Below are 22,020 nucleotides of genomic sequence, written 5' to 3' on the forward strand. Positions count from 1 at the left end.
GATACTTTTCTTAGTGTGCACCTTCCCTTTTGATGATCTTAAATGGTATCTTGTGATGAATAGATGGAAGTTTAAATATTCATTTAAAGAAAGACCTATTTGTCAATGTTTCATCATTAGTGCTTTGATGGCCTATTTTTTGAGAAACCTTTGCAGAGTTCTAAGTCATAAAGACATTGTCTTTCATCTCACACTTGAGGCTTTAATGTCTTTTTTTTTAAAGATTTTTTTATTTATTCACTTTTGGAGAGGGAAGGGAGGGAGGGAGGGAGAGAGAGAGAGAGAGAGAGAGAGACATCAATGTGCAGTTGCTGGGGGTTATGGCCTGCAACCCAAGCATGTACCCTGGCTGGGAATCGAACCTGTGACACTTTGGTTCACAGCCGGCACTCAATCCACTGAGCTACGCCAGCCAGGGCCGAGGCTTTAAAGTTTTTAAAGGATGGGAAGAATTAGAAGAGACAGCTCAGAAATACCATTTCTGCTGTTAAAAAAGAGGTCAATGTTGGCTAAAACACTGGTTGCATAGCACCTGGCTTGTTTGGATGAGGCTAGCGAAACTGGCTCAGTGGTTGGCAGCTTGTCCTTCTTCAGACTGGAATGAAACAGACTTCATAGGAGGGTGATACAGAGCCTAACCCACTGAGAAGTGGAGTGGTGTCGATGTCCTTTGGATCAACCACAGATTTCAAGGTAAAATGCTGTAATATGTGGGTCAGTAGTAAAAACAGCTCCATGCGGGCCAGGCCTTCTCCAGCACAAACTCTTTTTCCTAAAAATGACACACAGATTGAATATTCATTTTTATTCTGTTCCTCAGTTAGCACACAGTCTTAAAAATATGGAATGACAACAGTGTGATAATTGTGGGGGGGGAGTGTGGGTGGAAGTGAAAGAAGGTATGGGGGATAAATGGTAATGGAAAAATACAATAAAATATTAAGTATTGAAAACGGAATGAATAAAAAAGGTAAACATATTTTTTAAAGATTTTATTTACTTATTTTTAGAGAGGGGAATGGAGAAAGAGAGGGAAAGAAACATCAATGTGTGGTCGCCTCTCCAGCACCCCCAACCAGAGGCCAGGCGTGCAACCCAGGCATGTCTCCTGACTGGGAACTGAACTGACAATTCTTTGGTTGGCAGGCCAGCTCTCAAACTGTTGAGCCACAATAGCCAGGTCTATGAGAAAATGCTCAGCAGCACTAGCCATCAGAGAGATGCAAATTAAAACCACCTCACACCAATCAGAATGGCTGTCACAAATAAATCAACAAATAAGTGTTGGAGAAGATGAGGAGAAAAGGGAACCCTAGTACACTTGGTGGGAATGCAGACTGGTGAAGCCACTGTGGAAACAGTATGGAATTTCCTCAGATAACTAAAAATGGATCTGCCTTTTGACCTGGCAGTTCCACTGCTGGGATGATATCCTGAAATCCAATCCAGAAGAACCTATGCACCCCAATGTTCACAGCAGCACAATTTACAATAGCCAAGTGCTGGAAGCAACCTAAGTGCCCATTAGTAAATGAATGGATCAAAAACCTATGGTACATTTATACAATAGAATTCTATGCAGCATAAAGAAAGAAGGAGCTCCTACCCTTTGCAACAGCATGGATGGAACTGGAAAGTATTATGCTAAGCAAAACAAGCCAGGCAGTGAAAGACAAATACCATATGATCTCACCTTTAAGTGAATCCTAATCAACAAAACGAAGAAGCAAGCAAAATATAATCAGAAACATTAAGAAATTAAGAATAACCTGACAGTAACCAGAGTGGAGGTTGGAGGGGATAATAGGGGATGGGGAAGGGGGAAGGGTTTTCAGGAACAACTATAAAGGACACATGGACAAATCCAAGGAGGGGTGGAATCAGGGAAGGGAGGTGGGGATAGCTGGGATGGGGTGTAAATGCAGAGAATTGTCTTTGAACAACAATAAAATAATTATAACAAATAAATAAATATATTAATGAAAGACTAATTAAACTATGTTTTCTCCTATCCACACCCAGACTGGATTCTCTTAATTTCCTCAACATATATATATGTAATAAATAGAATTTATTGATTATACTCTTATAATTTCCCCAACTTTCTCTCCTTTGCCCCCCTTCACCCAGTATTCTCATTCCTTCCAGCAATCCCCCTCTCCTTAGTTCATGTCCAGGAGTCTTGCATATAAGTTCTTTCTGTACTCCATTACCTCTACTATTCTTAATATGCCCCTATTTTTCACCGACCAATTTGTGTTGGATGGATGGAACTGGAAAGCATTATGCTAAGTGAAATAAGCCAGGCAGTGAAAGACAAATATTATATAATCTCCCAGACAAGGTAAAAGTAAAGGAGTTCATCATCACCATTTAGCATTACATGAAATGCTAAATGGAATTGTGTAAGAAAGAGAAGATCAAAACAATGAACATTAAAATGGCAATAGATTCACAACTATCAAAATTGATTCCAAATAAGAAAAAAAAACCTAGGCAAACAAGGACAATAACATGATCCATAGCTTTGGAGATCATTTGGAGGAATATCAGTTGGGAAGGGAAAGGGAAAACATAGGGGAAAGTTGTAGGGATTAATACAGGTATATTTCTCCTCATCTAGTTTCTAAAGGACAATTTTAACCTTGTTATGTCCCTGAGTTTAAAAATTTCAAGAGTTTACCATTGCCAAGTATAAGAAGAAACATCACAAACTAGTCACGAGCATAACTATTCACTAATCCCCATTCAGACTGGATATTTCATATCTTATCTCAGATTCCACTCATTTTTCCAAGTGAAAATCTTCCTCTCTCCTCTGCCTGCTATTATTCTTTGTTTTTCTAGACCAGCTCAGATGTCATATATTTTACACAAACTTCTTTCACCTGCTCTTGATATGTATAAGTCACTTGCTTATCTGATTTCTGCAACCATCATTAATGCCTCTAATATAGCACACTTCACAGGAAATTCTAATCATTCACTCTGGCTGGTGTGGCTCAGGTGGTGGGAGCATCAGCTTGTGAGCTGAAAGTTCATGGGTTTTATTCACCACCAGGGCACATACCTTGGTTGTGGATTCAGTCCCTGTTTCAGGGGCATCAGAAAGGCAATAGATTGATGTTTCTCTCTCACATCAATGTTTCCCTCCCTCTCTGTCTCCCCCCTTTCTTTCTCACTAAAAAACAATAAAAAAAATTTCCTCGGGTAAGGATTAAAAAGTATATTAAAAAATAAATTCTAATTATTCATCTGTCTAGAATTCTGCAATTTAAGTTTTTAAGGTGAGGCTTTATATCTAGTGATGACTATACCCACAGTGTCCAGACAAAAGCTAGCCTGCAGGCCTTATGTTATGAATAGAAACCTTAACAGGCTCATTGTATAGGAAAAAAGATGAGGAGCATAGCACTGTCTAGATTTAGGATCATCTCTTGGAATTGCTCATAATCTTGGGACAACAAAGCCAAGGGTTGATTGATACCTATTTTCTTAGCTTTCAATTAGATGCAAAACTCCAATTTTTTTCTCTGTTTGAGTGACTTTTATGAGAAAGGTCCATCACCCTCTACTCTTCCCACTTTTTCTCCTTTGGAGTGTGCTGAATATTCTCTATTTTTCCATCCTTTCAGGTCATTATGTGTATGTTTGTCTTTCATGTTCACTCTGTGTTCAGGAAGCTTATTTCTATGGCCTGCATAAACCCAGAAGTTAGTTCCTTTTGGGCAATGAATGAACTTAGAGGATTAGATATGGAAATAGCCAGATAATACTACCCTGTCAGGCCACAGTTTAGACAGTGATTGTATTCCTCTACCTATAGACGCATCTACTATTGAGGCATCCCATCTCTCCTTCCTAAAGGTCTATTTGGGTTCCAGTAACATTGTCCTTCCTTCATTTCTTCCATCCTAGGATGGTAACGTCCTTCTATGGGTGCTAGCCCCTGAGGACTTTAGCACACTGTTACTCCCCTTAATCTTCCCCACACCTCTGAAAACAGACTTTTCATTCAACTTTCTTTAGTTGACCTTTTAAAGCATACCACCTATTTTTTTCCCAGGACCCTGACTAATTAAAGAAAGATACATGCTACTTCCTTCAAGAAAATTTTTCTCACCCTCCACCTATGTTGCCTTCTGCCCCTCCCCACCAAAAGCCAAGATTCAGGAGCTTCTCTGCATGGGCTCCCACAACAGCTCCTCAATGACCACTTGTCTCTCTGGGGTCTCATTGCCTGTTAATTTGCCTTCCTTTCTCTTCGAGGATCTATTTCTTACTCACATTTTATCCTTGGATCTGAGCATGAGGCTGCCACATATAGGATCCTTGGTGAAGTGCATTGAATGAACTGACTTCTTAGGGAAGGTGAGAAAAGTCTGAGTGCAATTGGACTTCTGGGAGAAGCTGTTAGGAATCTCAGTAGAGGGTTATGGGACGGAGCTCATGGAGCAGACTCCCATAAGAAATAAGTTGAACCTTGGGGATGGTGGCCCTAGCTTCAGGCAATTGACCATTTGGTCAGATTAGCCTCCATGTGAAGCCCTCCCTCATCTTATGTGCCCCTCATGTACAGATAAAAATGAAGCTTCCTTACCAGCTGAAAAAGGCATGAAGTAGTCACTCTTCTTAAAGTTGCCACTTTCATCGAGGAAATGGCCAGGATCAAATTGATCTGGGTTGGGGAACTCTTTGTCATCATGCAGGACAGAAGTCAGAGATGTAAATATGGTTGTGCCCTAATACAAAGAAAGCAGATAAACTGGATTACAAAGAAGGTTATGGAGCTTGAAAAAACAAGTCCCTCATCTAATCCTCTTGTTTCATAGATGAAGATATTGAGGTATAAAAAGGATAATTTATATATTTCATGTCAGTGACCAAGCCTACGAAGTCTTATATCATGCCAGTTCAGGACACTGCTCTGACTCTGAGGCCATCCTCTTCAGTTTGAAGCCTGATGTCAGCACTTGCTTTTCAGAAAACTAAGGAAGCTCCCTGTGATTCATTGTTTGAAATAAAATGCTCTATTGTCTAAAAGTGCTGGTGTCACTGAAAATCCAGCTCATTCTCTTTGGAACCAAGTATGAGGTCTTTTTCAGAACTCTACCTGAGTGGCTATTTTCTAGAAAAACCCTTATTTCCCAATCAAAATGAGAAACTGGTACATGTCCCCTCCTGCTGCTTACTAGCTTCAATTGACTTGTATATGTTTTTTCATGAAATATTTGACAAATAAGTGAAAGATAGTTGAGGTGGCAAAGGGAGTGTAAGAATCGGGCTAAGTGGTAAGACTGATAAAACACACACTGGAAAGAAGACAAGTGGACAGCAGAGTGGGCTGATGGATAAGGGGACTGTACTAAAAATCCTGTGGGAATCTAAGTAGTATATTCATAAAATAGTATCCACAAACTAGAAGCAAAAGAGCATGTAGCCAGAGGGTGAGGTGCCTGATTTCTAAGTATGCAATACCTGTAGAAATTTAGGCAGCCTATAGTTTTACTACAGCAATTGTTCAAACCTAACATTCTTATGGAGGAATATAGATGGAATATCTCTCACCTTTGGAATAAAGTAGTCTCTGAACTTAATGTCCCGGCTCACCACATGGGGCAGGTTGTTAGGGACGAGGTCAATGTATCTTTGGATCTCATGCACCACAGCATCTGTGTAGGGCATGTGGCTCCTGTCTTGCATGCAGGGGCTCCGGTCTCTGCCAACCACACGGTCAATCTCTTCCCGGACTTTAGCTGGCAATGTAGGAATCAGAATTCACATGGAATGCAAAAGATTTTAGAAATTACCTTAATTTTGGTAACTTTTGGTGAGAGAAGGGTAAATTACATATGGGCACCTCCATAAGGGGAAAAAAGAAACAGAATTTCAGTTTTGGGGCAAAGTAGAATCTCATTAAATACTTAAATATATGTACATGTAAAACATAATGGTACCTTGAAATTCAGTTGTCTACTCTGACTCTCTACTTTGTGTATTTTTTTTTTTGATAGACTCATAGGTCTGGGATCTTGAAGACTCACTGCAAACCATGTAGTTTAATTTCTTTGCATATGTTGTTTTTATTTCCTTAAGTATGTAACTTCCAAGGTTCTATGAAGCACCCAATACAGTAAATTCTTATGAACAGAACAATTAAATAAAAACATTTTGTTGATGCAGCAGTAGAAACAAGAAAGAAGTTAACATTTATTTAGCATACAAAACATGACAGGCATGCCACACTATATATTATATTACTTTATAATTTCTCAAAACAGTTCTATATCTTCAGTATTAGTTTTTGTATTTAAAACTGAGGAAACAGGTCCAGAAAAGTAAACATATTTCTTAAGGACATCCAGGTGTTATGTGGTCTCTCTCATTCCCAAATCCACAATCTTAGAAAGTGAATAAGATTACTGAAAGTAAGTCATGTTAGTGAATTATTTTTCTTTTATCTACCAAGTACATCACATTAATAATACATAGTTTAAGTAAGATTATTCATTAGTTTTAAACAAATGCTTATTAATTTTTCCTTTGTGGGAAAGACTGTGAATGTTAGGAATTGTTTTCCCTTAAAGAGATGAGGGACCAACATGCAGAAGAGGTACATGAGCCTCTGGTTGCAGAGCTACTCAGTAGTAGAGTCAGAATTGTAAGTTACTGTTCTTAGAGTCTGGAACCCAATTTCTCTAATACCAGGTTGCTACTTCGGTCAAATGGGATTTATGTACCACCTGAATATGGGTCTTTGAATGGAGTATGTGGAAATTCTGTGTCTTAGTAGCTTTAAGGAAGAAAAGGTTAGGAATTTTAGAGGAGTTTTAAACTTTGCCTTCTCAACTTCAGAGTCTGGAGTTTTGTCTAGAAGAAGGTGACATATGAAGTGGTTAGGAACTGCATATAAAATCATATTCTTAGTAAAATGTCACATTAAGAAATGATGATGGGAAGAAAAAAAAAAGGACAATATAATGGGTCTGATGCAAGAAAAAACCCAAAGGTAAATGAAAATGGGAATGATGGGGAAATAGGACACAATGAGGGCTTTAAATGTTTAAGAGAAATATCATAATTTGATAATCATAATCAACATAGATCTTACAAGAGTTAGTGAAGCGTTTTGGCTAAAAGAATCTGTGTCACATGAAAGAAACATATCATCATCATATTCCATAATGTGCACCAGTGAAGGAACTTTGAGGCCATGCTTCTAAATTGCACCATGTGGAGAGCATTTCATTTATAAGGGAGGGCAGAGGACTTCATATGAAGTAGAAAAACCTCATGCTGATGTTATGGAGATAAGCTCATGAGATTTAATTACACTAAGAGTGTCAGAAACAGAAAATGATACAGTAATGAAAGAAATGTCCTTTTAGATGAGGACTCAATAGAAATGAGGAGGAAAATAGGAAAGTTACATTTGTAAGAGAAGTCATGTTTGTGAGGAAAAATTTATTTGTCCAAAAAAGTATATACAAAAACAATTTTTGTGAAATAGAGAATAAGCTGACAGTTACCAGAGGGGAGAGGGGAGAGAACTTCAGGAGAAAAGGGGAAGGGTTTACAGGAATAAGTATAAAGGACACATGGACAAAAACTAGGGGGCAGGGTGGAAATGGGAAGAGGTGGGGAGAGCTCTGGGGGCAGGCTGGGATGGGAGTAAAACACAGAAAACTACTTGAACAACAATGAAAATAAAATAAAATTTAAAAAATTAATTTAAATGAAATTAAAAAAAGAATTTTTATTTGTGTATAATTTTTTAAAAGAGAGTTCTTTGGTAGAGAAAGATTACAGTTTTGTTGAGTCATTCTTTAAATTCAAAATGCATTTGAGTAGAAATATCTTTTACCAAAAATATGCTCACCTGGACGTGGAAGGTATATCAAATGAAATCTTTTTATGGAAAGAAGAAGGCTAGTTCTCTCTAGATCCTAATGTCTTAGGACTCATGTCTCTATGTATGTGTCTGCGTGTTCATCTGGTCTGACCCAAAACACAGACACTCCACCATAGCAGGGAGAACAATGACCTCTGCCCTTCAACTCTGTGCTGCTATTTACATACCTTTTTCTCCTTTTGTACCATAATCTAATTTGAATTTAATTCATCCAATGATAGGAAGATGTATCAGTGATGGAAATTTTTCATGTGCATCGTCTCAGCAGGTGAAGAGTAGAATAGTCATCAGTGTTTCCTGCCAATGGCTTCCCAGAACTTCATTCCACATATCATCTATAATCTTACCTGTGACCTCTGGGTGCTTTAGCAGGAGCAGGACTCCATATTTCAGGGTGGAGCTTGTGGTCTCTGTTCCTGCACTAAACACATCCCATATGGTGGTGATCAAGTGGTCCATAGTAAATACAGACTGTTTATTGTGCTTTTCCTAGTAATGATGTATTAGAATTATTTGATAAATAAAAGAGCCTTAGAGATACCTAACATAACTCAGTACAACATCATTATTTTCTTAATTTCCTTATTTGACAAATTAAGTCAAATATTAGAGAATATAATAGCTCAAGGTAAAGTTAGATAAGTTGTTAAGGTTCCTTTAAACTATGCAAAGAAATAAGCAAACTATAACCAGAGACATTGAAATAAAGAACAAACTGACAATAACCAGAATGATGGGGGTAGGGGTAATGGAGGGGTAATGGAAGGGTCATCAAGGGACATGTATAAAGGATATATTGACAATGCCAAAGTGGGGTAGGACTGAGGGTGGGAGGTGAGGATGCATGGGGCGAGGCGAGTGGTGGAGGGAAATTGGAGACAACTGTACTGGAACAATGATTAAAAATGCCATTAAAACATAAATAAATAAATGAATAAATAAATAAACAAACTCAATAAACACTAAAACAATCTGTAGGAGTTAGGGTGGGGACAGGGCAGGGAGAGGCATGGCAAAAAACTTGCCTTCTCACTCACTGCAAACCATGTAGTTTGCAACTGTAACTGAATAATAATGAAAATGCATAAATAAATAAAAATAAACAAAAATAAAATCAGGTTTATAAACTTTCAATGAGTCATTTCTGATATCCCTACTTTCTCATCCATGAGAGCCAATCAGTTCTTTCAAACATAGTTTTTATCAAGTCATCATGGCCACTCACTTTCAGTTCTAGCATCTCTTGTCCATTTTATCATGTCTAAATTTCTCATTCAAGCATCAAAACCATCCCCTGCAATTGCATCACTATTCCCAATGTCACCAGTCATTACACCCATGGCCATTCCTCAGTTACTGTCAAGATAACCTCTATGAGAATTCCACACACTTGGTCATCATTCCCTAGACTTATTGTGTCTCATCTGTTAGTCTAAGCCAGAGTTTCCTCTAAAACTGCCTGCCTCATCTGGAAAGATGTCCTAGTATCTTTCCAAAGGTAAGTCTTTCTTGATTCCTATCCATTCTTGTGTTCCTTCACATGTTGCATCTTGCATTTATGGAACTTAGTTTATGAATGACGTGTGTCATCATTAATCTAGAATGTGTGTGCTTGCTAGAATGTATGTAGTTCAATCTGCTCACAGTAAAAATCAGCTTTAAAAAGGTAAATACAAACTCTTGTAAGTCATTTTTAGTGAGAATTTCAAACTATCTCAAGCCATCAAGCATGGTTTGCATTAGTAAGAGGTTGCACAAGCAATTAATACCTCTTTAGGAAGAGGCATTTGTTTTAATATTTTAATTTTACAGGATAGATAAAAATGAATCCATGAGTCACATCACACACAAAGAGGAAAACTATGGCACATTTACACAATGGAACACTATGCAGCAGAAAGGAGGAGCTCCTACCCTTCATTAACACCATGGATGGATCTGGAGAACATTATGCTAAGTGAAATAAGCTAGGTGGTGAAAGACAAATACCGTATGATATTACCTCTAAGGGGAAACTAATCAACAACAACAAAGAAAGCAAGCAAAATATAACCAGAGACATTGAAATAAAGAACACACTGACAGTAACCAGAGGGGAGGCCAGAGGGGGTAATGGGGGGTGGGGAAAGGGGAAGGGTCATCAAGGAATACATGTAAACGACACATGAACAAAGCCAAATGGGGTTAGGATGGTGGGTGGGACATGGAAATGCATGGGGTGGGGAGAGTGGTTAGGGGGAATTGAGAACTGTACTTAAACAATAGTAAAGAACAAAGAAAAAAAGGTGAAGTTGAAACAGGGTTATTTATACCTTTTCCATTTTAATCAGAAAGTAGTCAATAAAGTCTCGAGGGTTGTTGAGGTCTAGGGATTCCTGGTGTTCTTTTACTTTCTCCAAAATAAATTTTTTCTGTTCAGCAATGTTTTTAAATAATTCATTATGACTTCCTGGGAGATAATGTATTAAAAAGGGGAAAGAATTGTAGAGCTGAAAGAGTAAAAAACCATTCATTAGTCACTCAGCCTACATTTACAGGCCTATATTGCAAATCAGAGACTTTGCTACATGCTGAGTAAATAAAGATAAAAAGACTTGAAAGACAAGGAACTGATAAAATGTCTAGAGTCACAGAACACACAATTTACAAAGCAATTCCAAAACCATTTATATTCATTTCCTAATGATAACTCTCTGAAGGAATTCAGGGGCCAACCACCTCTTTCCAGATGAGGCTATTGAACTTCAGAAAGGATAGTCCACTGGTCTAAGACAAAGTAGTGACAGAGCTAGAGGTCAGTGTTCTCCACAGTTTACCCTACACCTATTTCTACAGGCATCAAAAAAGTTTGTAGCATTCATACCCTAGTTTTATAATGAAGAAACAGTACATTGGGAAGATTAAGAGAATGCCCAAATTACTTAGCATAGTTTTATTTAGGATTTTACAACCTCAAGAACATGCACATTGCTTGTAATTATTGGGTCTTTCCCATCCCAGAGTTTATTGCTTTGCTGTAACCAGTACCTTCGTGACTTAATAATACCGTTGGTAGGTACTGAAACAATTAATTCAGGCTGGTAGCTTGTATCAGACTAGATAGAGAATGGAGAAATCTAGATTCTAGGTTGACTCATTCTTTGTGACAGATAAGCTGCTTTGGAGAATATGCATCGTATGTGTTGGTGATAGTTACTGCTCTAAAATATGAGTTGACTATTTGTTCACCAGGCTCTCTTCCAGGTGGAACCTGTCATGACCTTATAATCCACACAGGATTTTAGTTGTTAATCATCATATATCATAGGCGACTAACATTTTCTGACAATGTACTATAATAAAAGGGGAGGTAGGAGGGGATAGTGAGGGAAAAGCTGGGAAGGGTTTTCAAAACAACTATAAAGGACACATGGACAAAATCATGGGGCAGTTGAATCGGGGAGGGAAGTGGGGATGGCTGGTGTTGGGGGAAGTGGTGGGAAGCAGAAATGCAGATAACTGTACTTGAATGACAATTAAAAGAAAGTGAAAAAAAGAAATATTTTATACCAGAACCTTCATCATCTATATGTGTAAAAATCAGGAAAAATGATTTCTCAAAAACAAATACCTTGTATCACTTGTACACCATGACAATATTTTCTTTCTATTACTATATTTCATGTTTTAAATTTAATTTTTACACATTGAATTGATTTGATAACTCACTAATTGGGAAAAAACAATAGTGTGATAAACACTTCAGACATTGTGAAATAGGGCAAAAGGATGTGGTATATATGAGCAATAGATTAGTCAAAAAATTATTCCCTACTTCAAGAGAACCTTGAATTTACCTGTATCCAGAAGGTGCTTACAATTCTGAAGTTCTCATGAAAATAGTTTATCAAGGTTAGAAATTGCTTGTCACTGTACTCAAAACGGTTTTGGAAAATAATGGAGCACATCACATTGCAGGGAACATAGCTCAGAAGGAAAGCAGGATCACAGGGAGATGCTAAAAACAATATAAATTAAGTTAGTTTAGAAATTTCATTTTAATCTCCAGCTGACTGTTTAAAATCATTGAGATGGGTTGTCCTCAAAGACTTTTTAAGTATAGGAAGTACCTAGACATGCCACCAGCACTTGAAACTCAACATGCCTAAGATAACATTCATTGTGTTTCCCCAGACAGAACTGTCTAATCCAGTCCAATTTATTTCTTAATTCTCCCCACAATGTGTTCTCCTGTTTACAGCATTCTCCAAATAAGAGCCACAATGTAATTCACAAAAAGGAGGTTTTTTAAAAATATCTTGAAAAATTTACTTTACAATATACATTACTGTTTCCTATGCTGTACTTTATATCCCCATGATTATGCATATTCTGTAACTGCCAATCTGAACTTCTCTCTGTGTCTGTCTGTCTGTCTGTCTCTCTCTCTCTATATATATTTACATACTTATTATTTTAATGTTGTTTAAGTACAGTTGTCTGCCTTTTCCTCACAACAATCCTCCCCCACCACAGCCATCCCACCTCCCTACTTCTTAATCCCTTCACTCAGTCCCCCAACCCTCCTCCCCTCTGGCATCCACCAGTCTGTGCTCTGTGTCTATGAGTCTATCTCTGTTTTGCTTGTTAGCTTATATTGTTATTGAAATTCCACATATAAGTGAAATATATGGTGTTTTTCTTCTCTGACTGACTTATTTTATTTAACATAAGGTCCTCTTGGTCCTTCCATGCTTTCACAAATGGTAAGATTTCATTTTCATGTGCTAAATAAATCTTAAAAGGTATAAAATTTAGTCTTCATTATGGATACTTCTTCATGGTGCCCATAAGAAACTGAGCAACCTAGTAAGAAAGTACAGGAGACTGAGGAGACTTGCAATCTTTATTTTACAAAACTTAGTGGGAAAAAGTTGGGTGTGCCCTGACTGGTGTGGATGATTGTTCAGTGCTGACCTGCAAAACAAAATGTCTCTGGTCTGATTTCCGTCAGGGCACATGTCTGGGTGCTCACCAGGTCCCCTGTTAGGGGTGGGCCAGAGGCAACTGATGGATGTTTCTCTCCCTCATTTTCTCTCTCCCTTACCTGCTCTCTAAAAATAAGTCCATAAAAATTTTTAAAAAGTTGGGTGTGTGAGTTGCATTACTATGGGGAAAGAGGAACCAGTCAATAATGAACTCTGCTTGAAATATAAATTAGTGCACAAAGTCATTTTTCCATATAATATGTATCAAAACTCAACATTTGTTCACATATTAATTCCATTTCCAAAATTTTGTTCTAAGAAAGTACTCAGGGGTATGCAATGGTTTATATGGATTGCATTATTTTTATACAAATAGCAACAAAGTACTGAAAATAGACAATCTGGCCAAAAATAAAAGACCAGTTAAATAAACTATGGTACATCCAACATAATGGAATAGTGTGCTGATTCATTAATAATGTTCTTTAAAAATATTTGAAAATTAAACATGTGAAAAATATGTATTTAATATATTAAATTTAAACATAAGGTCACAGAACAATATACCCAGTACAGGCCTCATAATCTTATCCCTTCTTCAGCTAGGTCTTCCTCCCATTCCTAGGTCATATGTGTCAAAACTCCAAACAGTGTTGTTCATTGATATCTTCTACTATTTCCTGAAATTCATTCTAAGGAAGACATCAGAATTATGCAAATGTATGCAATCATAGCATTTTTATGTTAATAACAGAGAAAGGGAAATAACCCATCTAGACAGTTTAAAAACACAACTGTGCCCTAGCCAGATGGCTGAGTTGGTTGTGGGAGACAACCAATTGATGTTTCTGTCTCTCATAGATGAGTTATTATATAAATAATGTTTTTGGAAAATATTTAAATAGTGTGGTTAAAAACCACAATGTCTCATGTTCCTGGTCTTACCACTTTCTTGCCAAGTCTCCTGCCCACCCCTTTCTCTTTCACCCTCTCTCCTAGTCCTATGTGTACATACACACATACACACTGCACATATACACTGATATACACACTGAGCATATTTGGGCTACCACAGCTCCCTCCCTTCACCCTACACTCCTAGCTCATCTGTAATGCAGCCCTGTGCATTGAAAAGATTTTGACATGAATTCTACCTTGAACCACCAGTGCTTTGTTTTCAGTTTTACTGAGATATAATTGACATTCAGCACTGTATAAGCTTAAGGTACACAGCATAATGAATTAATGTACATATATTGTGAGATATTTGCAATGTTTCTCAAGAAGTTACTAGAGAAGTTCCTTAGTTTTTTGAGGTATTATGGCCAAAGCTACTAGTTGATTAGCAAAATCTGTGTTCTCTTCTTCCTGAGCACATAGATAACTATAGTTCCCAGTTCTTCTTAGAGGTAGGTGTAGCCCTTTGATTAGGCTACAGCCCAAGGAATGGGAAAGAAGGCTTGTGGACCATGGCCTTAACTGGCCTATTCAGAACACTACTGGCTCCTTTCCTTGTTCTTTGCTCCTCCCACTACCATGAAAACAGATGAATTCTGTGTGGCACTGGAAGCCACATGGTGAAGATGTCAAAGCCCCTAACAGCATGGTACCTGAAAAGCCTGAAAAACCCAACCCCTTCACCTCTTACTACTGGTATGTGAGCAAAAAGTAAACTCATGCTCCACTTGAACCATTGTATCTCACTATGGTCTACTTGTAACAGCATTCAGTCTACTCAAACTATTCCTAGTAATCATACAAAGACATACACACCATTGGTCTTTCTTAATGCTTCCACCAGACACAAGGCTTCTTCTTGAATTCTGTCTTCAATAGTCTTCTTTCCCATTCCCATATTCCGCAAAACCATGAGGGAGAATCGCCGAGTTTGTTTCCATATTTCCCCATTGCTGAAAACAATACCTATCAAGACAAAACATAAATGTTAAAGAAGACTTCAATTTTCATTAATTCCAGGTGAGGGACTTATATCAGGAAATGATAATGTCACTTAAGAAGAAATGTAAATACAGTGTTACCAGCCTTAGGAATTCCTACTGAGCCCTGCTTTGACTGCCTTCTCTATTACCCCAGCTTAGAAGCTTACTGTCAAGGATCTTGGTTTTACACATTATTAAACTGTTATTCATCCATTAATGGTTATAAATGTCACAATAACTTTGTGACCTAGTTATTGTCACCATTTAACTGATAAGAATGCTGAATATCACAAAGGCAAAAAGTTTACTACTTGATCACACAGCTAATAAATTGTGGTGAGCCTGAGTAACAGGTTAAATTTTTGGGGTCACCTTCTATGCATTGTAAGTAAATTTTAGGAGCTGTAACAAATGGAGTTAATTCTTGAAAGAAGGAGAGAGAGCTCTTGTGCATTAGAAGGATGCTCATGAAAATCTAATCCTCAGGCAAGGTGAGAGAGAGAGTTGTTTTACTTATTCATGCAGTCATTGTTGATTCTTTCATGTGCCTTCACCAGGGATCCAACCCACAACCTTGGTGTATCCCAATGATGCTCTAACGCACTGGCTACTGGCCAGTTCTGTAATGTGCTCTTAATACCAAGAAAATTAAACATCAGACTTCTCGAGTCAAGACAACGGGAATTGGGTGGGTGGGGAAGGGTTGGGAAACAATGCTCATGGGAAATTTGATCAAGATTGTTGACAATAAGTGGAAGAAAAAATGACCCCATTCAGACTTTATCTAATTTAGTCAGAACCCAGGGCCCCTCCAGAGGACTGGACAGTTTAAGTGTAGCTCCAAACACAGATGAAAGATAGTTCAAGTAGTTAGTTTAAACAGCTTTTTGTAATATCAATTCCAATTCATTCTTACTATGCATTTCTCCATAGTCCCCTTTTCAGTGCATATTTGTGCTTTATGCTTTGTAATCTATTGAATCCAAATATTACTTACCCTTTTTAGAATATGAGAAGAATTAAAGATAAGGTTGGAAATATTCCATTGTTATGTTGGTTCCATGCATACAATGCAAGCTTTATAAAATAATCTCTTGGCAACCATGAGTCAGGATAGAAAGCAAAATATTTGGAGAATAGGATAATTTGGTGAATATCCTCATCCCTCTTTTCTCTCTGCCTCTTTCTCTTTCTTAACAGGCCATAATTGAAAATGAACATGACTTAGCCATGGCTGGAATGGCTCAGTGGATTGAGTGCCAGCCTGTGAAGTAAAATATCTCTGGTTCTATTCCCAGTCAAAGCACATGCCTGGGTTGTGGGCCAGGTCCCTAGTAGGGAGTGTTTGAGAGCAGACAATCAATTTATCTCTCACACACTGATATTTCTCTTCCTCTCTTCCTCTCTCCCTTCTCCCTCTCTAAAAACAAATAAATAAAATCTTTAAAGGCATAATGAACATAGCTTAGTCACAAATTCATAGAACATTAGTGTTTTGTGAATTTCTTTAAATTGCACTTATTGTTTTATGGAGACATTGTGTCACCCTCAGAATTTTAAATATGGATTAATGATCCTTCATGGAAAATTTTGGAAGTATATTATTTCCATCAATTTGTCTGTGTTTAAGTTTCTCAATTCCTTAGCCTATTTGGAATCTTTGCAACTTATGAATACACACACATCCCCCAGATTGAAGCATACCTGATCCCTGGAGGATATTGTCTATAACTGGCAAACTGCCTCTGCCAGAGAAGTCCTCAGCCCGATCAATCAGGGCTTCCTTCACTGCCTCGTATCCATAGAGCACCACAGTGGGCTTCCTTCCAAAGTACACAGTGAACACTGGGCCGTAGACTTTTGCTAGCTAAGAAAGGAATAGGAGATGCAAGAAGAGTGAGAATTTCAAAACTAAGAATGGAGATAAGTGAGAGAAATACTTTTAATCTTACTGAGAGACATTTTAATATCCATTCACTCATCATAACAGATTTCATCTTCTAGATCCAGTAATTTAATAGAAACCAATTAAATGGTAATTATTATTATGCTACTGGTAATATTGCTATTATTATTATCACCTTTAGTAGTTATATGACTCTGTCATGAATTTTATTCATGTTATTTTATTAATTTCTTTCTGCCAAACTTTAATTGCTCCAAATTTCCTTCCTTCCTATACTTGCATTACGATAAATGATACATATCTCCTGTTTAGGTGAAGTTTTGCCATCTTGTCCCAGGTGCAGGCAAATAATCATCCCTCACTACCCATTCTCTACATCTTCTCATTAGCACCAGAGACCTCTATGTTCTATTGCCACATAAGCACATGGAGCCTTGTTACACACCTTTCCAAGCTTCCCTGTGTGGCCATGTGACTAAGCTTCCATCAGCTGATGTCAGCAGAAGTGATGTGGGCAAATCCTACACTGTGGCATAAATGGTCACAACATGCTCTCTGCTTCTCCCACTACTCAAGGTTGAGGTGACCAGCATGCAGATGGTCCACTCTGACCATGAAAATGAAAACAAGATCCTAGGGGCAAAGGAAGGTAAACCACAAGGTTGAGAAAAACTGGTTCTCTGAATGGCCTCATAGAGGAAAGGCAGCCCACCAGCAATCACTTTTATATGTTATGGAGATAGAAATAAACTCTAGACTTTTTTAAGCCATTGCATTATGGGAGTCTTTCTCTTATGGCAGCTAATTCAGCATACTCAATGATGTAGGACTTGAACTCTTTCAAGGTATCCAAAGTTTGAGTCCTTTTGCTACCTTAAAATTCACTCTGCAACTACAATTCATTTTCCAATTCATTATCCAGAGTGGTCTTTCCACAAGGCAAATGTTAACACAACAGTCCTTTAAGCATGTTAAAGTCATCACATTGCTCTTATGCTGAAGACCACAATTCTTAAAATCCTTGTAAATCCATCATGCTCTAGTCCCAGTTGAACTCTTAAATCTCAACTCATGGTATGTTTTTACAATACTTTCTGGGCTATAATCAAATTGTTCCCTTTTCCAGGACTCTAACAAGTCATTCTTCTCCACATTGGAAAAGCCTGGGACAGATTTTTTATCTGATTTTTGTCTAGTTAATGCCTAATCATTCTGTAGATTTCAGCTTCAAATTCAATTCCTCAGAGAACCCTTTGCTGACTTGTCCCCCTTCCCCTAGCCTGCCAAACTCCATGGCTGGCGTCCATTGGATCCCTGTCACTTTATCATCATACGGTTATTTCCATATTATATCAAAAATTCATGCCTACACTCGAAATTGTAAATTCTATAATTCTCGGGACATTTTTTCCCCATTCACCATTGGAAATTCCTAGTGCACCAAAGAAGACTAAAATCCTGCCATTTCCAACAGCATGATGGATCGAAAGTTTATTATGGTATGTGGAATCAGTCAGTCAGAGGAAGACATATCATATGATTTCACTTATATGTGAAATGTAAAGAACAAAAAACAAACAAACAAAATTAAAACAGACTCATAGACGCTGAGGCAGAACAGGTAATTGCCAGAGGAAATGGGGGTTTAGGGGAACAGGTGAAAGAGGTGAAGGGGTTAAGAGGTAGAAATCAGTAGTTACAAAATAGTCACTGCAAGTAAAGTACTGCATAGAGAATACAGTGAATAATATTGTAATAACTATGTAGTGTGCCAGATGGTTACCTGAAATGTTAGAGTGAACACTTTGTGAAGTATGTAATTGTCAAACTACAGTGCTGTACCCCTGAAACCAATAAAAATAGTTGAAAAAAAATTCCAAGTGCTTAACATGCTGTCTAACACAAAGTAGGCATTTGATAACTTATAGAATATATGATAACTAATAATTTGTGCAAAATAATTATCAGTCATTTCTAAAGAAATGGAAATTGAGCCCTGGCTGGCGTAGCTCAGTGGATTGAGCATGGGCTGCGAACCAAAGTGTTGCAGGTTCGATTCCCAGTCAGGGTACATGCCTGGGTTGCAGGCCATAACCCCCAGCAACCACACATTGATGTTTCTCTCTATCTCTCTCTCCCTCCCTTCCATCTCTAAAAATAAATAAATAAAATCTTAAAAAAAAAAAAGATGAACTACTTTCTTGAAAAAAAAAAAAAAAAAGAAATGGAAATTGAAGCTCAGAGAGGTTTTAAAAAGTTGCCTAAGGCTGAAAGTCAACAAGGGATTCTGACACATCCCTTTGAATCCAGAGTCTGAAACACAGGAAGGAGTTTCCAGGGGCACAGCTCTGGTAACCGGCTGTGTCTGGGAAGACAGATTTCAGAAAAGCCCCTCAATATTTAGAGCACTATTGCTGTGTAAATAGCAAAGAGCAGAGCAGTTATTCATTTACATATTGGGCAAATATAAATCTAATAGAAAGTGTGAAAGTTCCTGAACTTTTAGTTATTTCCATAACTCCACATCAGTGTGCTTTTAGGAAAAATTAGTGTTGTGAAGCTATAAATCAGTATATATTTTTTCAAAAGCTGAAAGTAGTTTCATTGTTATTAGAGTTCACCAAAGATTAATTACTAGAAAGAAGACCTAGCTCACAATATTGACAGGGAATTCCTCTTTTTGGCAATTTGAACAGTCACCTCATTGTTCTCATTCCCTTCTGGACGCCTCTAGCTGTGAGATGCTTAAAATCATGTCATGTAGGAAAGGACAAGAACCATAGATTTCACTCACATGTGGGATATAAAGCAGAAAGCAGCAAATGAACAAAAAACCAAACTCTTAGACACAAACAGTATGGTGGTTGCCAAAAGGGTGGGAGGGTTGAGTGGAGGAGAAAGAGGATAAAGAGGGTGAGATACATGGTCACAGAAGGACATTAGACTTTGTGTGGTGAGCCCACAATGCAATATACAGGTGATGTATTATGGATTTGTACACCTGAGACTTGTAAAATGTTATTAATCAATGTTACCCCAGAATATTTAATTAAATTTTGAAAATGGAATTGTATCTGCATGTCCAGTGAACATTTCCCTTTCAAATGACTTTTTTAACGCATGGTGTCCAAGTCCATATTTTACTTAGATATAGCACTGTCTTATTTATTCATTGCAAATGATTGGAAGAAAATTAATCATACTTAACCTTGCTTATGGATTCCTTGATGTTCTTAATATTTATCTGTAGAACATTTCCAATAATTGGGAGAGGAGTAGGGCCAGGTGGCAGCTTCCCTTGGGCATAGCTTCGGTTCCATAGGAAAAGGAGAATCAAACAAGAAAGACAAATCGCCAAGACTATGAAGAGATCCATTGATGTGTTTTGCATAAGTGCAATTGAAAGTTTATAACCTCAAAATTTTTAAATACTAAATGCAAACTGATTTCCCAACAAGCACTCTCTGTGATCTTTTGGTTAAATATTGTTTCATCTTCAGTGTTCTTTGGCCTGCTGGTAGAGAGTAGAAGAAAAACAACACCCTCCCCCCCTACAAATTCATAGATGCAGACAACAGAATTGTAGTTAGCAGAGGGAAGACCAGTAGGGAGTAGGCCAAGAAAGGTAAAGGGTGTGAAATATATGCTGACAGAAGGAGACCAGACTTTGGGTGGTGAATTCACAATAGAATATAAAGACATTGTATTATTTTAAACTTGTACATCTGAAATTGATATAGGTTATTAACCAATGTTTCCCTAATAAAGTTAATTTTTAAAACTGTCAAGTTGCCTTGGCCAAGTAACTCAGTTGGTTAGAGCATTGTTCCTACACACCCAGATTGTGAGTTGATCTCTGGTCAGGGTACATACAAGAATCAATCAATGAGTGCATAAATGAGTGAAAGAACAAATCGATGTTTTCTCTCTTTCTCCATCCCTTTCTCTGTAAAGTCAATAATTTTTTAAAAATCTGCTTTTTAGCATTAAAGTTATATAAAATTAAAATGTAAAACACATGTTAATATAATTGATTTATGTAATAGCTTAGGTTAATAATTTCTCTTATAGTGTTGAATCTGTTTGCTATCATTTGTCTCTCTGAATCTGCTGAAGATATTACATTTTTACTCTTTTATTGTTTATGCTATTACAGTTGGCCCTTTGCCACCCTTTGCCCAGCACACACCACACTTCCCTAGACCATCCCCACACCCATAGTCCGTGTCCAAGGGTCCTTCACAAATGTTCATTTACTCATCCCTTCACCTTTTTTCAATCAGTCCCTGCCTGTCCCCTCCCCTCTTACAGCTGTCAGTCTGTTATATGATTCCATGTCTCTAGTTCTATTTTGCTCATTAGCTTATTTTGTCCATAGATTCATCTTATAAGTGAGATCATATGGTATTTGTCTTTCACCGACTGGCTTATTTAACTTAGCATAATACTCTCCAGTTCCTTTTGCTTTTGCGAAAGGTCAGAATTCCTTCTTTCTGTTGCCTAGTATTTCATTGTGCAGATGTACCACAGTTTTTAATCCACTCAATTACTGATGGGCACTTAGGCTGTTTCCAAATCTTGGCTATTGTAAATAGGACTGCTATAAAAATGGGGGTGCATAAATTCTTTGAAATGGGTGGATTGGGACTCTTAGGGTATAATCTCAGGAGCAAAAATGCTGGGTCAAAAGAGGTTCCATTTTTAGTTTTTGAGGAACTTCTATACTATTTTCCACAATGGCTGCACCAGTGAGAAATTCCTCTATAGTGCACTTGGGTTCGACCTTTTCTCCTCATGCTCACCAGAACATGTTTGTTGATTTATTAATGATAACCATTGTGATGGGTGTGAGGTGATAACTCATTATGGTTTTAATTTGCATCTCTCTGATGGCTAGTGATGTTGAGCATTTTTTTATATGTCTACCGGCCATCTGTATATCCTCCTTGGAGAAATGTTTATGCAGTTCCTTTGTCTCCCCCCCTTTTTTGGTTGGTTTTTGTGTCTTCCTGGTGTTGAGTCATATAAGCTCTTTATGTATTTTTGAGGTTAAACCCTTTTGAATGTATCTTTGGCAAATGCATTCTCCCATGCAGTTGATCCCCTTTTCATTTTTAGGATGGTTTAACTGTGCCAAAGATTTTTCATTTGATGTAGTTCCAAGTGGTTATTTGTCTTTTATTTCCCTTGCCCTAGGAGTTATATTGTGAAAAACATCACTATGTGAGACATTGAAAATTTTAGTGCTTGTGCTTTCCTCTAAGATTTTTGTGGTATCACTATTTATGTGTAAGT

General features: G+C 37.6%; 1 protein-coding gene across 1 annotated transcript; it reads right to left on the bottom strand.

Moving 5' to 3' along the window:
* Nucleotides 1–579: 579 nt before the first annotated feature.
* On the bottom strand, nt 580–20,112 carry LOC114496070 (cytochrome P450 2C21-like). Its single transcript, XM_028511312.2, has 9 exons — nt 19,934–20,112; nt 16,524–16,686; nt 14,653–14,802; nt 11,749–11,909; nt 10,225–10,401; nt 8,260–8,401; nt 5,569–5,756; nt 4,601–4,742; nt 580–772 (listed from the first exon to the last, which is right to left on the bottom strand). Exons 1-9 carry the CDS (start codon nt 20,099–20,101, stop codon nt 591–593), a joined length of 1,473 nt encoding a protein of 490 aa, XP_028367113.1. The 5' UTR covers nt 20,102–20,112; the 3' UTR covers nt 580–590.
* Between the last annotated feature and the right edge of the window lie 1,908 nt (nt 20,113–22,020).

This window comes from Phyllostomus discolor, chromosome 5 (assembly GCF_004126475.2).
Source record: "Phyllostomus discolor isolate MPI-MPIP mPhyDis1 chromosome 5, mPhyDis1.pri.v3, whole genome shotgun sequence".
NCBI lineage: Eukaryota > Metazoa > Chordata > Mammalia > Chiroptera > Phyllostomidae > Phyllostomus > Phyllostomus discolor.